Raw genomic sequence first — 13,376 nt, 5'->3', positions numbered from 1 at the left:
ATGTTTGTATTTAAATTTTACTTTAAAAATGATTTAGAAAAAAAAAAATAAGTGATCTCGAAAATGTTACTTCTATTTATACTTTTTCAGCTAATTGCACTTTTGTTCATGGAAATAGGGCACATAAGCAGGAAAAATGTCACAATTGTGAGAGATTACATGCTCTATATGCCATCTCATGTGTATATGAGAAATTTAAGCATTAAGCGTCTGTTTTTAAAACTTTAATAGAAAAACTGCCCCACCTCGTACAAATATTGGATATGCGGCAAATAAGCATGAACAGAACCGAAAATATGTGGTCTATGGAGCAAAACTGGTTTCTGTAACTTTATTAATAATAGAGATAGAGCAACGGGAATAGCACCAAACGAAAGAGAACATACGAATTAGTATAACTGCATCTTTAACTCAGTTTCCCGAAAAAGTGGTCTGTGGGGCATTTAAGCATTCAGCCGGCGAAATGTTCAAAAAGTGCATATATAACCATTCCATATCACTTCCTATTAAAATAAATTAAACATAAGTACATATTTATTTTTAATGATTTTTTGAAATACAAGTCAGTTATACAATACTATTTATGTAATAAAGTAGCTGTATATTTTACTTTTGTTTTATTATGATCTCATCTGTATAACTTATGGTTATTTTTATAATTAAAGTGTCTATAAATAGTCGTGAATATTTTTTGTTGGCATTTTAAATTAAACAAAAAAATCAAAACGTTAAAATTTGTAAAATTTTAATTTCATAACAGTTACTATTACTTTTTTTGTTGTTGTGGAAAGAAGGAAAAAATCTGTCCTTTTTCTTGCAAAATATGCCATCAATTCATTTGTTATGTTTCTTATAATATTTTAATTTGTTTGTTTATTATGATAAAATTAAAAGAAGCTGACTTGAATAGTTCTGCCATCCATCCGCGAACCGTCCATAAGTGCTAAAATAATTAAATTTAATTAATATTTACTCGATGCATTTATTGTGTATTATTTTTACCGATTGCCAATTCAGCATCTCGCTCCTTAAAGAATCGTACGACTCCAACATCATTTCCACGGATCTCTGCAAATTTGACTTCCCCAACATCACGGAATTTATCCCGCAATGTTTGCCATGTGCAACTCAATGGAATCTATAAATTCAAAAAAATATAACATAACATTTCGTAAATAAAATTTTATATAAATTTACATTTTTAATGATAATGGTGTCAGATTTGCGACCACCACCACCTCCTCCACCTAATGGGTTTTGATTTCCTCCTCCTCCGCCATACATATCCAAGTTTGAGCCGGAATTGTAGTCGTTGTTGTCTTGTGGCCCAACTCCACTGTTGTATGCATTGCGCAAGTTGTCAAAGTTGCCACTTGGACCGACACCGACATTGCCACCACCATTACCGCCACCTCCACCACCGCCTCCCAAATTGTAACCCGAAGACCCACCGTAGGCCGAGCTGTAGTTGTTGCCTGTACTGTAGTTGTTTGTAAGAGCTGTTGCTGTCGACATGGAGTCTTCATTGTTTGGAGTAATAGGTGCTTGACCAAGGTTCAAGCCCAAGTTGGAAAGACTACTAGTCAGCAATGGATTTGACAACGCCGCTCCAAGTCCTCCGACGACGTTAGTCAAAGCTGCCAAATTTGAGGAAGACAAATTGCTAAGGTTCAAGCCACCCGATGGACCTAATAAATTGCCGCTACCTGGTTGTTTGTTAACTGAAACTGGTGCTACTGGAGCGGGTTGGGCGGAGTTATTAAACATACCACCGCCCAGATTCATGTTTCCCGCATTAGAAGACATTTGTGGAGCTTGCTGCTGTTGCTGCTGATTTGGCTGTTGATTAGTTATACTTGGTATATTACGCGCTACATCCTTCAATGGCTCGCCGTTGGGTCCTAGACCAATACCAACTCCACCCAAACCTTCGGGTAATTTTAGTCCTTCACCCTTATCTGGAATACGATCCAAACGAACAGTCATACGACGATCAAAAAGCATTTGGCGGTCAAGCATCGAAATGGCTTGTACGGCTTCAACTGGATGATCATATTCAATAACAGCAAAGCCACGACTGTTGCCCTCTTTGTCCATGGACAAGTCAACGCTTTGAACCTTACCAGCCAACTTAAACACCTGTTTAAGTTTTTTCGAATCGACTTTATAGTCCAACTGTAAATATAAATAATTAATTAGTTTTCCAAAACACAGCATTGGACAAATTATAACTTCTTGTCGTTTTCCATTGGTTTTTGAAAGGTTGCCCTCCATTTTTCGAGAGTCCAATAGAATAAGAAAAAATGTCTTTCTAAATTTACACAATAACTTATAAACGACGCCATTATGAAAAAACGCTTTCTATATATGTTTGTCATATTTCCAAAATCTCATTCAATTAAAAGCATATCAAAGTACGCTCGTAACATTCTTAAAAAAGAAGCGACAGCAAAAATCTCCCAAAAAACAATACAAAATCCGATGTATTTTGAAGTGTAAAAAGAGCCACTAGAGGAAAACGACGATATTCGTATCCTCTAGAAATGAAGTCGAATATTGGAAAAATTTGTATTTACAATGTTATTACAAATAGTATCAATGAACAGCAGAGATTTCGTCCCCTTAGGATGATAAGCATCATTTTTTGGTTCGTTGTTTCTAAATTATCTTTTCGAGGACTTCATTCTGATTTTTTAAAACATTCAAAAACTGTAACAACGTTTAAGCTTATGACATGAGGGAGAGTGGTATAATGTGAAAATAAAACAAATTGGGATTTATTTTAAATAAAACAAATAAGTAGCTTTAACTTTAATAACATACTATTACAAATTTACTATATTTACTCCTAGTAGATTGTTGTATATGAAAGGAAACAAATTTAATGTTACACGTATTAGGAAAAAGGAATGCATTTAAAACACAAAACAACAACTAAAATTAGTGAGGATACCTACTTCAAATACCCTTCTTGGTTTTTATAGCATTTTCATGCTATTAGGGTACCTTACACATCTATTGGAAGAACTTAATTCATTAATTGCTTGTTCTTCGATAAAAATCTCTGTAAACTATCGAAATTTGAGGAAAACAAGTATAGGGCGAGTTTTTCACTTTTTTATTTTTTTGTCAAAGGACAATGAGCATTTTGGTTCCCGTTCCAATAGACCTAAGTGTGCTATAATTTAAGGGGGTTTATATATATTACCATTTTTTTAAGAGGGTTTACATATATATTACTATTTTTCACTACAGCGACCAGTCTGAAATTCAGTACTTTCGGAGATATATATGTACCTGATATTATTATTGAATAATCACAATATAATCGTAAAAGAATTAATGATTCCTTTGTGTTCGTGTTTATCACTTTCAAACGTTACAACCTTGTACGCCCCAAGGATAAGACGAACCACTCCTCAAACCATCGACACCCCCGGTGCTCGAGGTCACAGTTATTATTTTATTTTAATCTCTGACTCCTCCGAACCTACTGTACTCTGTTACCCGCTTTAAACGTTGGCATCTGCTTATGCACTAGATTTGCTGTTTTGCAAGATCAAGATCGCGACCAGAGTTTGCGTCGTGTATACAAGAACATGCTGTCTTAGAGATTGTGTAGTAATATTACTTTTTATGAGTCGGTCTTTTCATATCATCTCTTTAAACAAAGTTTCGATGTAGTTTCTTTATGGTTTTGAAGCATTGGGATGAGTATGATTGCGTCAAGATTTAAAAAAAAATGTCAAAAAGTGCTGTCCTCTTAGTTTAGCATTTGTGTTAGTGCGCGGTGTTGGTTTGGCGTAATCAAAAAGAAGATTTTCTTGAAAAATGTCGCAAAAACTACCAAAATTATTGTCTTTGAAGGACAAAGTGTTTTAAAAAAATTAAAAGGTGGATCAAGCTTAAACAGCTTAGCAAAGCAATACAATGTTGCAAAATTAACAATTTGGGCTATCAACAAAATATCGGAAGACCATGAAGCGGTCTGAACTTCCGAAAATGGAAAAGCTCTTTACCGTTGGTCCATCAAACAGCGAGAAAAAAATTATCCAGTCAATGGATTGGTGGTTAAAAGCTACATTTTTCCATTCAAAAATTAATCAAATTCAGAGCGATTTTAATGCGAGTGACTGTTGCAAAGATTTAAGAAGCGTTGATGATGTGCGTTTTATCAAAATAAGTGGTGAAAAGTTATCTTCTAGACCTGACATTGTGGACCCTTTTCAAAAACAAGCTGCAATCCAAAACAAAAGATCTAGGTCTAACTCACAATCAAATATACAATGCAGATGAATCCGGATTATTTTGGAAGCTGCTTCCTGACAAGACATACATATGTACGTATCATCTCAAGAAAAAATGCTCCTGGCAGAAAAACAGCGCGTCACTTTTCTTGCTTGTTAAAAAAGTTAAGCTTTCTGTGATTGAAAAGGCAAAAAATTCTCGCTCTTTCAGGAATTTTAAATCTCCTGTTAACTACAGTTGCTCCAAATCGTCATGCATGACAGCTGCTATTTTTAAAAATTGGTTTCATCATTCTTTCGTACCACACCACAAATGTTTTCATGTGTAGGTCAGAACATTTTTAAAACACCAAGGGTTGTCCACCAAAGCTCTTCTTTTAATTGATAACGCTCCATCTCATCCACGTGACGATCAGTGACGAATTTGAAAGCGAGGACATTATTTTGGAAACAGCACATACCAGAATAGAGCCTAGGGTAGCAATAGACACTTTCAATAAAGCTTTGGAATGGGCTGAATATGAAAACTTTAATACAGCAGACGTCAGCGTACTTAAAAACGACTTCGCGAAAAGGCAGTTTTCAGCCAAATAGAAAAAAAAGAAATTTCAGAATAATAAATCTATTTAAATCTGATCTTCTGAGATACTTTCCTGAAAATCATACATTGCATATATATTTTTTAAAAGTAAACAATAACGATGTGAATAAAATTAATTTAAACAAAATTAGGAGCGTATTGTTTTAAGACTTTAAATTGTTGACAAAAATCTATCTTTTGAAGTGAAGTCTAAAAGAAAAATATCGATTTCCAAATGTTGATACAAATTTAACCTTATACCGAGAAACGCTTTGCTCAAATATCGACGCAATTAGTTAACATTCTCCTTTCACGTGTGCACAAAACGCTGTAAACCATCGGATTTTAGACATTATATGACACAAAAGTTGCAAATAGAGCAAAAATTAGTTATAATAGTGTTCCATAGGATTGACAGTACTGGTCACTTTAGAAGAATTTAACAGACAGAAAAATAAAGGAACTTTCATTACAATAATAGCAAAAAGCATCATAGTGGAATGAATGGAAGTAAAGATCTCGAAGATTACACTGGTCGACAAGATTTTTCTACTGGGTTATAAAGATATCACTTTTTGAGGCTATCTAAATTTATGAAGTAGCTTTTTTTAATAAAATTTGTAATGGTTGCCCAAAATTATGATTCTTTTCTTAAATATTCAGTTGAAATATTTATATTATTTCATATAATATTCTAAAAAACTTTTGAAGTGTTTAGATTTGACCTTCTTACAAAAATCTAAAAGAATAGCTAAACTATTTTTTTTTAAATTTATATCTATTATATCATACTATTGATGTTGAAAATGGGTATTTTTAAAACTTGGGCAAACAGTTAAAATTAGTTTTATTTTTAGATTCAAAATCAGCATTAAAAAGTCTAGTTTTTCTTGAACTTTATATACAGTACTGTGCAAAACATTTGCGACTTGAACCTCCAACATTTTCCCTTAAAATAAATTGTTTAGAAAATCAAATTGCGAAATTCCTTCCTTAGTTTTCTAAACTCTTTTGATATTACGTTATAATTGTTGGAAACAAAATTAAACAAAAAAAAAATAAATAAATAACTAACTTTCATAGTTGGCAAAAATTGCTGTGCAAAACACAACACAGGTTCTCTATTGGGTTTAGGTCTGGGGATTGAGCTGGCTATGGTAAAACCTCAGTCTTTTTTTCTGCAATCTACTTTGTGGCCAACTACGATTTGTGTTTAGGATCATTGTCGTGTTGGGACGATCATTTCACAATGGTCTTAAGGCATGTTTGACCGTCCATTTAATGTATTTTGGATTTAGGCTCTCACCTCTGGACCTTCTGACAAATTGTTTTCCACCCGATCGGTGCATATTGAACTTTGATACGTCAGAAAACAAGACCGTTTCCCGTTTTTGGGGACTCCAATTGAGATGAGTTTTTGCAAAAGAAAAACGAGAGCTCTTTTGCAATCTGAAAACAACCAATCCGGCCTGCGCGTCTGATAGTTGATTGTTCAATGGGTAACCTAACTTCAATTTTTGCTTCCTGAATGATTTCGTAGGTGTTCTTCTGAGGAAATTTATTATTTTTTAATCATCTTTTGCTGTGGTGCTTTGAGGCCTTACTCCTCTATGATGGCATAACACCTTTATACTTTTGATGATTCTACAAATAGTTGATTTTTGAATGGAATATTTCTCTGAAATTTCTTTTTGTGGTGCTCCGATAAATATGAATTTCCCGCCAATTTTTTAAACATTTTTTTTTAAAAATAATTTATCTTAAAAAACCGTTTTATCGATCAAAGTCATGGCTAAAACTAACTAAACAAATAAAGCTACACGTATAAACTTACTAACCTCAAAATAAATAAGATTAGCCTCAATCAAAATGAGACTAAAAGCGAAAAAAAGGAGTGCATTTGTAGAATTTGCCTGTGCTTAAGATTATGAACAATAAGGTGACACATAAAAAAGTCTAGAGAAATAAAGATAATTTGATTGGAACAACTTCTTGATGCTCGTTTTTTGATAGGCGTTGACAGTTGCAAAAGTTTAGCACAGTACTGTACATTCAAATAAAGACTCATAAGCATAACTAATGAGTTAGATACTAAAATGCTTTGAATTGCATCTAAAATTGAAAAATGTGTACTTTTCAAAATTATTATAAAATTTATTGTTCAGAGATATTTTGAGTGGACATCGAACGACGGCGTCTTGGACAAAACGTCGCCATAGACAGCTATAACTTTGAGGTAGTTGACGACTTTGTCTATCGACACCTGCAGCACCAGCAGGATAAACCTTGAAAATCGCTGCTTACTTGGACTTAGAAGGCAATTGAGTAATAAAGTTCTCTCGAGCATCTAAAATAACCATCTATATAAGTAACTTATCATCTTGATTCTCATTTATGGCGCTGAGGTCTGAACCCTTTCAAAGAAAGATGAGAGCGTCTTAGGATGCTTCGAGAGAAAAATTCTTCGGATGATTATTGGTCACGTCTCCATAGATGGAGAGTGGAGTACAGCGACACTGAGCTGGTTAACACAATTAAATTAAATGCTCCAGCCCGGAAGGTCTTCGAATCCAATCCCGAGGGAATGCGCAACTTGGCAAAACTGGAGAAAAAATATCTAGGGACCAAGCTGGTTGGTTAAGGCCCAGGTCCGCCCCGGATTGTAGCTCCACTTTAAGTAGATATTTTGAGTTTTAACTTAGGCTTTAGAAAACTTTTAGCATTTTTTAAAGGGCATATTTTAAAAACCTGATGTGATACAAAATTTAAAGGCCAGATTCGAATTAAAAACATCTTAATCCTTTAAAAAAAGTATTATTTGCTTGTGGAACAAGAAAAAAAAAACGTAATTTTGTCGACCAGTGTTATGATTTGCCCATTTAACATTCGCTTCATATATTATTACAAAATTTAAGTATTAAGATGCAAACAAATTGTCGTAGAACCAAATACAATAGTTTGCATTTTTTTTTAACAAAAAGATGAATCGAAACCATGTGTCATTTCTTTAGTATATTATTTCTTATATTATATTTATTGTTCATTCTCCTTTGAATACAAGAAGCTGGAACTATTCGTTTGTTGGACACTTAGAAATGAAAATTATTATAACCATATTGAAAAAAAATTTGTCACTAATCACAATTTAATGGAAATTTGTTTCCATATTTTACATGAATTAATTTTTTTTATATCTACATGCATGAAGCCTACATAAACAATCAGAAGAAAATACTTTGAAGGCTAGTATTTAACGAGTTCATTAACATTGATTTAAGAAAACTTTTCTAAATTATTTACTTGGTATTTAATGGGCCTATTATGTAAGACAACTAAGAACAAAGTTGAGTTGTAATCCGTTGACTGTCACAAGTCAACCAGTAGTCAACTAAGAAATGTTTGACTTTTTAATTGTGTTGGGGGTATGATGTAAGCCAGTTGAGTAGTCTCTCTGTTGTGGTTGTTGTCAAAATTCAACAACTGATATTTACCGGTTGTGTAGTGCATTTGTGTGTACAAAAATTTGTATGCAAATTAAAAATACGTTAACTAAAATGAATTCATTATGTTGTTTCTGATTTCTCTTGCTCCTGATTCAGTTACTCCATGGCCATTGACCTCATGATCATTTGAATCGATCGCGTCATAATTTTGAATATAATACTTTAAAATGTTGACTTACGAGGGGCGTTCAATATATTCTCGGTATCGGGGTGAAGCTGTGGTTATACATGTATATAAATTGACTTATTTATAAAGTAATACTATTATTTTAGTGCATTCATGCAAAATTTCATATAAATGTGATTATTATTTACCGTAAAATCTATGTTTAAACAGAATCATAATGGCAACTGAGACTATGATGGTGAAAATTGAGCATCGCGCTGTAATTAAATTTCTCACTAAGCAAGGAAAAAGTCAAAAAACTATTCATGAAGAAATGGTGGCAGTTTACCAGGGTTCCGTACCTTCATTATCAACTGTGCAAAAGTGGTCAAGTGAGTTCAAGAGAGGCAGAGAGAGCATTGAAGACGACCCCCGCTCCGGCTACTGCTTGTACGGGAGAAAGCATCAAAGAAGTCGAAAAACTTGTTCTCGAGGATGCCCAAATAAAGGTGAAAATGATGGCAGAGATCACCAAGCTTTCGACTGGTACCATTCACACCTTCCTTCATGACCATCTTAACCTTTCAAAGGTCAGTGCAAGGTGGGTGCCACGAATGCTCGCAGCGCCTCAGAAAAAAGTGAGAATCGCATGCTGTAGAGAGCTTTTGGAGATCTGTAGTGAGAACGCGGACGGTGTTATGCATCGGATTGTTACTGGGGACGAAACATGGGTTCACCACTATGACCCTGAAAGCAAACAAGAGTCCATGCAGTGGCATAAAAAAGGAACAGACCCCCCGAAGAAGTCCAAAGTCACTCCGTCTGCCGGGAAGCTCATGGCCACAGTTTTTTGGGACTCAAAGGGAATCTTACTCATTGAGTACAAAAAAAAATTAAACCATCAACGCCAAATCCTACGCTTCCACTTTGCATAATTTGCGGGAGGAAATTAAAAAGTAAAGACGGGGTAAACTCGCAGCGGGTGTGTTATTTCTTCATGACAACGCTCCTGTTCACACGGCGCTAGTTTCCAAGGCTGCTGTGCGAGATTGTGGTTTTGAAGAAATTCAACATCCACCCTATAGTCCAGACCTTGCCCCTAGTGATTACTTCCTGTTTCCGGATTTGAAAAAATGTCTTCGTGGAAAAAGATTTTCGGACGATGAAGAACTCAAGTTGGCAATAAATGGGTATTTTGCAGGGAAGGAGGAAACTTATTGATTTGAGATTATATTGAAAAATAAAAACAATTTAAATTGAATTCGCATTTTCCTTCATATCGATACCGAGAATATATTGAACGCCCCTCGTATGTATGTTATGTAAAGCACAACTTGCTTAAATAGAGATGTTGTAGATTTTTTGTTGGTGCTATGATTCGAAAATAAGTTCCATCGATGCATCCTATTACACCAGGAAATCTGGTTTTCTGGTAAAAATGAATCTTCGATAAATTCATCTTGTCATTTGTCATATGACCCTTATTTCATTGTGGACAGATACGTTCTTATACTACGGGTAGCACTTCTTTTAATACTACATAAACTGTTGGCTGAACAAGGCCTACATTAAAGTCATTACCACTGCACTTTTGGTACCTTCCTTCTGCCATGAAGGATACAAGAAGCTGGAACAAGGCCTACATTAAAGTCATTACCACTGCACTTTTGGTACCTTCCTTCTGCCATGAAACGTATGTAGGGCAGTGCAGAGTTTGAGAATTGGTGGGATTGGGGAGGAACGCTGTGGTTGTTTCAAATGATCTTTGATTTCATTTAGCACATAAACAAATGAGTCTTTATTGAGTCTAAAATAACTTATAAATCTGAAACAAAACGAAGACATTAAAATAAACACTCATCAAAGAATTTGGTTATAAATTATACTTTTTGTTTAGAAGTTTCAATGGATTGGAGTGATCTCGAATATTTTTACTCATAAACGCAACATTGAGGGGATTTTATTTTTCCGAATTTACAAGAAACAAAAGAATTGAACTCTCAATTTCGTATTATTTTATCTTTTTTATAAAATTTTGCACTGAATTCAAAACTTTGAAATACCTACGTATTTTACTTTACACAGCTGCCAATGTAATTGGTCAACTCAACTGAAACAAGTTGTCTACGATTTTTTTTTTTGTAGTTGTCTTGATTACAACTCAACTGAGTTGAGTTGTGTTGTGATGCTAATAGGCCCTTAAGTTTTAAAGTTACTAAAAATTACAATTACATTAACGATATTGAACATCTCACTTCCCTGCAAGGTAAATAAAATGCTTTAAACAAAGGGATCACATCAATAAAATCTTAGTAACACAAAATGTAAACAGTTTTTGTTTTTATTTTTTCAGAAAGAAACAATGCAGTGTTTGTAGGAAGCTCAAATGGATCCATCTTTAGCCGACGAAGCATTTCTTAACACTAACAACCTTTCAATAAAGCATTAAGGGTAAACATAAAAATACTTAACCAAAAACTAAAAAAAAGAAAACTTTTTAAATAATGTTTGAAATTCAATACTCACATTAGCAACAAAAACTTTATTATGCAAAGGTCCATTTATTCCAAGACTCTCCAAAAACGAAGCAGACAGACCATAAGAATTGTAAGACGCATTATTATAATCGTTAGACATCATCATATTACCAACGTTATGATTACGCCCAGATCTAGAAGAAAATGTTGTTCAAAATAAAGAAGAAAAGCAAGCAAGTTGGTTGAGAGAAAGAGATTGAGAGAGAGGAAGAGAAAGGGTATTTGTTTTTTTTATTTTTCTCAGCCTGCCCACCTAGGCTTACGAGGGGAGATATTTTCAAAAAAAAAAAAAACACAAATCTCAAATATTAGCCGAACGACCGCTTTTCAAATGTTTGTATTAATTAAAAATGAAAACAAAATTCAAGAAACATTGAAAGCTTCCAATGCAGTAGATCCAAAAGACTAGAATCACGACCTGGAAAATCACATTACCATTGGCCAGCAGGAGAGATCTACTCGAGGAGTCACATAAACTTAGCCCAACCATCGTATTCTCAAGACCTCAAAGAATGCAACAACTGGAAACTTATTGCATCACCTAGTGGAGCATTGAGTGACAGCCTTCTTCCTCGAATTGAAAATCCAGACTATTAACATCGATGAATATATTTTTGATGGAGGTAGGTATTTACCTATATTTATAATTGTACATTTTATACTTGAGTGTGCATAGCATAAATTTGGGAAATTTTGAAAACCAAATAACTTAAAGAATTGTGATCAGTTCACACTATTTTTTCCTTAAGGTTCAATTCTTATTTTTGTTTATTTTAGGGATTTTAGAACACCCAGCGTTTTAGGTACTCAATTGTGTTTATAAAAATATTAATTAATTAATCAAAGGGATTATAAAATGAACGATTTTTCATAGTTTGTATTGAGTCAACAAACAAACGGACCTGAGTAATATCTACATTGATTTAACTAATTTGTATAAATTAAACAATTTTGAATATGCTCCATTCTATAGCAAATCGTGCTTACTCTGCAACAATGGCGCAGGGATAGGGTAGAATACCCTAACTTGAGTAAACGTTTTCATCGTTAAAAGGGAAACATTTAAATCACAATAATTTATTAGCTAAAGGTCTGAGCGCAAACATCTTATTGCATCGCCCCGAAAGTATCCCTTTGTGTATCCTGGATTTCCTCCATTCATTAAGAAAAATTGATCTAAGTTCTTAAATCATTTGTTCCCAAAATAATCCTCTATTATGCACTCTCAAGTATGTTTATGTATTATAATTTTTCTACATCTAATTGTACTACTTTTAAGATTATTGAAGTAATGGTAACTTACAGTCTGTCATCATCGTTGCGTCTGTTGAAGCTGCGGTCCATGCGGTCGTTGCGGTTACCAACGCCACCTCCTCCACCACCACCACCGCCAGATGGAGCACCGTCACGAATGATGCGTCCAAACTGATCGCGATTTTCGCCGTGATCTTCCTTGACTACCAGCTCTCTGCCGTTAATCTCGTATCGATTAAGTTTTTCAAGAGCTTTTTCGACATTATCGGGGTCTTTGAACTCCACAATTCCACAGCCACGGGCCTTACCACTCTCGTCATGGAAGAGTTCCACATATTCTACACTTCCGACGATGCGGCGGAAAAGATCTTTCAAATCCTGCCACCTATAGTCGTAGGGAATATTTGAAATGTAAACCCGGCAATTGCGCTTCTCACGGCTACGTTCTCGATTGCCACCATCGGCGTCAGAAAATCGAGTTCCACGAGCTCCACGCCCACGGCGGTCACGCTCCTTTTCTCGGTTGTCTCCTCCTTGGTCATTGTTACTGCCGCCGCCACCACCACCAGCACTGTCTCCACCATTTTCCGAATTATCTCCGACTTGTGATTGTTGGTTGTCCTCAAATTCCATTTCTATTATTTCATAGACAAAATGTTTAATTTTAAACTCCAGAATTAGTGAAAATCCACTCGATTTGCTTACCTTTATATGAATGTAATTAATGTAAAGTATTTATCCAAATGCCAGCAATAATTTTGCACTCAAAATGTTGCAAAACAATTTGTATAGAATTAAGAGATTTTCACTTTTTAATCGATCGATGTACACCAGCGGAAGAAAAGCGCCTCAAAAGAGAAAATGGCGGAGATAAATTTGTAAGTTTTGGCGTGCTCCTTGCACAAGAAAAAAAACAAAAGTGATGGCTGAAGACGAAGTAGGCCGGCAAATGGCTTGCGGCGCGTTATATTGATTTTTGCAAAAATAACACAAGTGCTCGATTGTAGATGGCAATAGAAGCGAGGAAAATGAACGCAGAGATGTATTAAGGTGTAGTTACATTTTTTACAAAAAGTGTAAAACGAACTAGTATTTAAGGAATTGTTATTATTATTATTTATTAAACATACAATAAATTTACATTATAAT

General features: G+C 34.6%; 1 protein-coding gene across 1 annotated transcript; it reads right to left on the bottom strand.

Moving 5' to 3' along the window:
- Positions 1 to 506: 506 nt before the first annotated feature.
- On the bottom strand, positions 507 to 13,152 carry LOC129938709 (myelin expression factor 2). Its single transcript, XM_056046405.1, has 6 exons — positions 12,933 to 13,152; positions 12,277 to 12,862; positions 10,963 to 11,107; positions 1,198 to 2,175; positions 1,003 to 1,138; positions 507 to 943 (listed from the first exon to the last, which is right to left on the bottom strand). Exons 2-6 carry the CDS (start codon positions 12,858 to 12,860, stop codon positions 888 to 890), a joined length of 1,899 nt encoding a protein of 632 aa, XP_055902380.1. The 5' UTR covers positions 12,861 to 12,862; positions 12,933 to 13,152; the 3' UTR covers positions 507 to 887.
- Between the last annotated feature and the right edge of the window lie 224 nt (positions 13,153 to 13,376).

This window comes from Eupeodes corollae, chromosome 1 (assembly GCF_945859685.1).
Source record: "Eupeodes corollae chromosome 1, idEupCoro1.1, whole genome shotgun sequence".
NCBI lineage: Eukaryota > Metazoa > Arthropoda > Insecta > Diptera > Syrphidae > Eupeodes > Eupeodes corollae.
The sequence above is the reverse complement of the archived record's forward strand: the minus strand, read 5'-3'. Positions and strand labels throughout refer to the sequence as shown.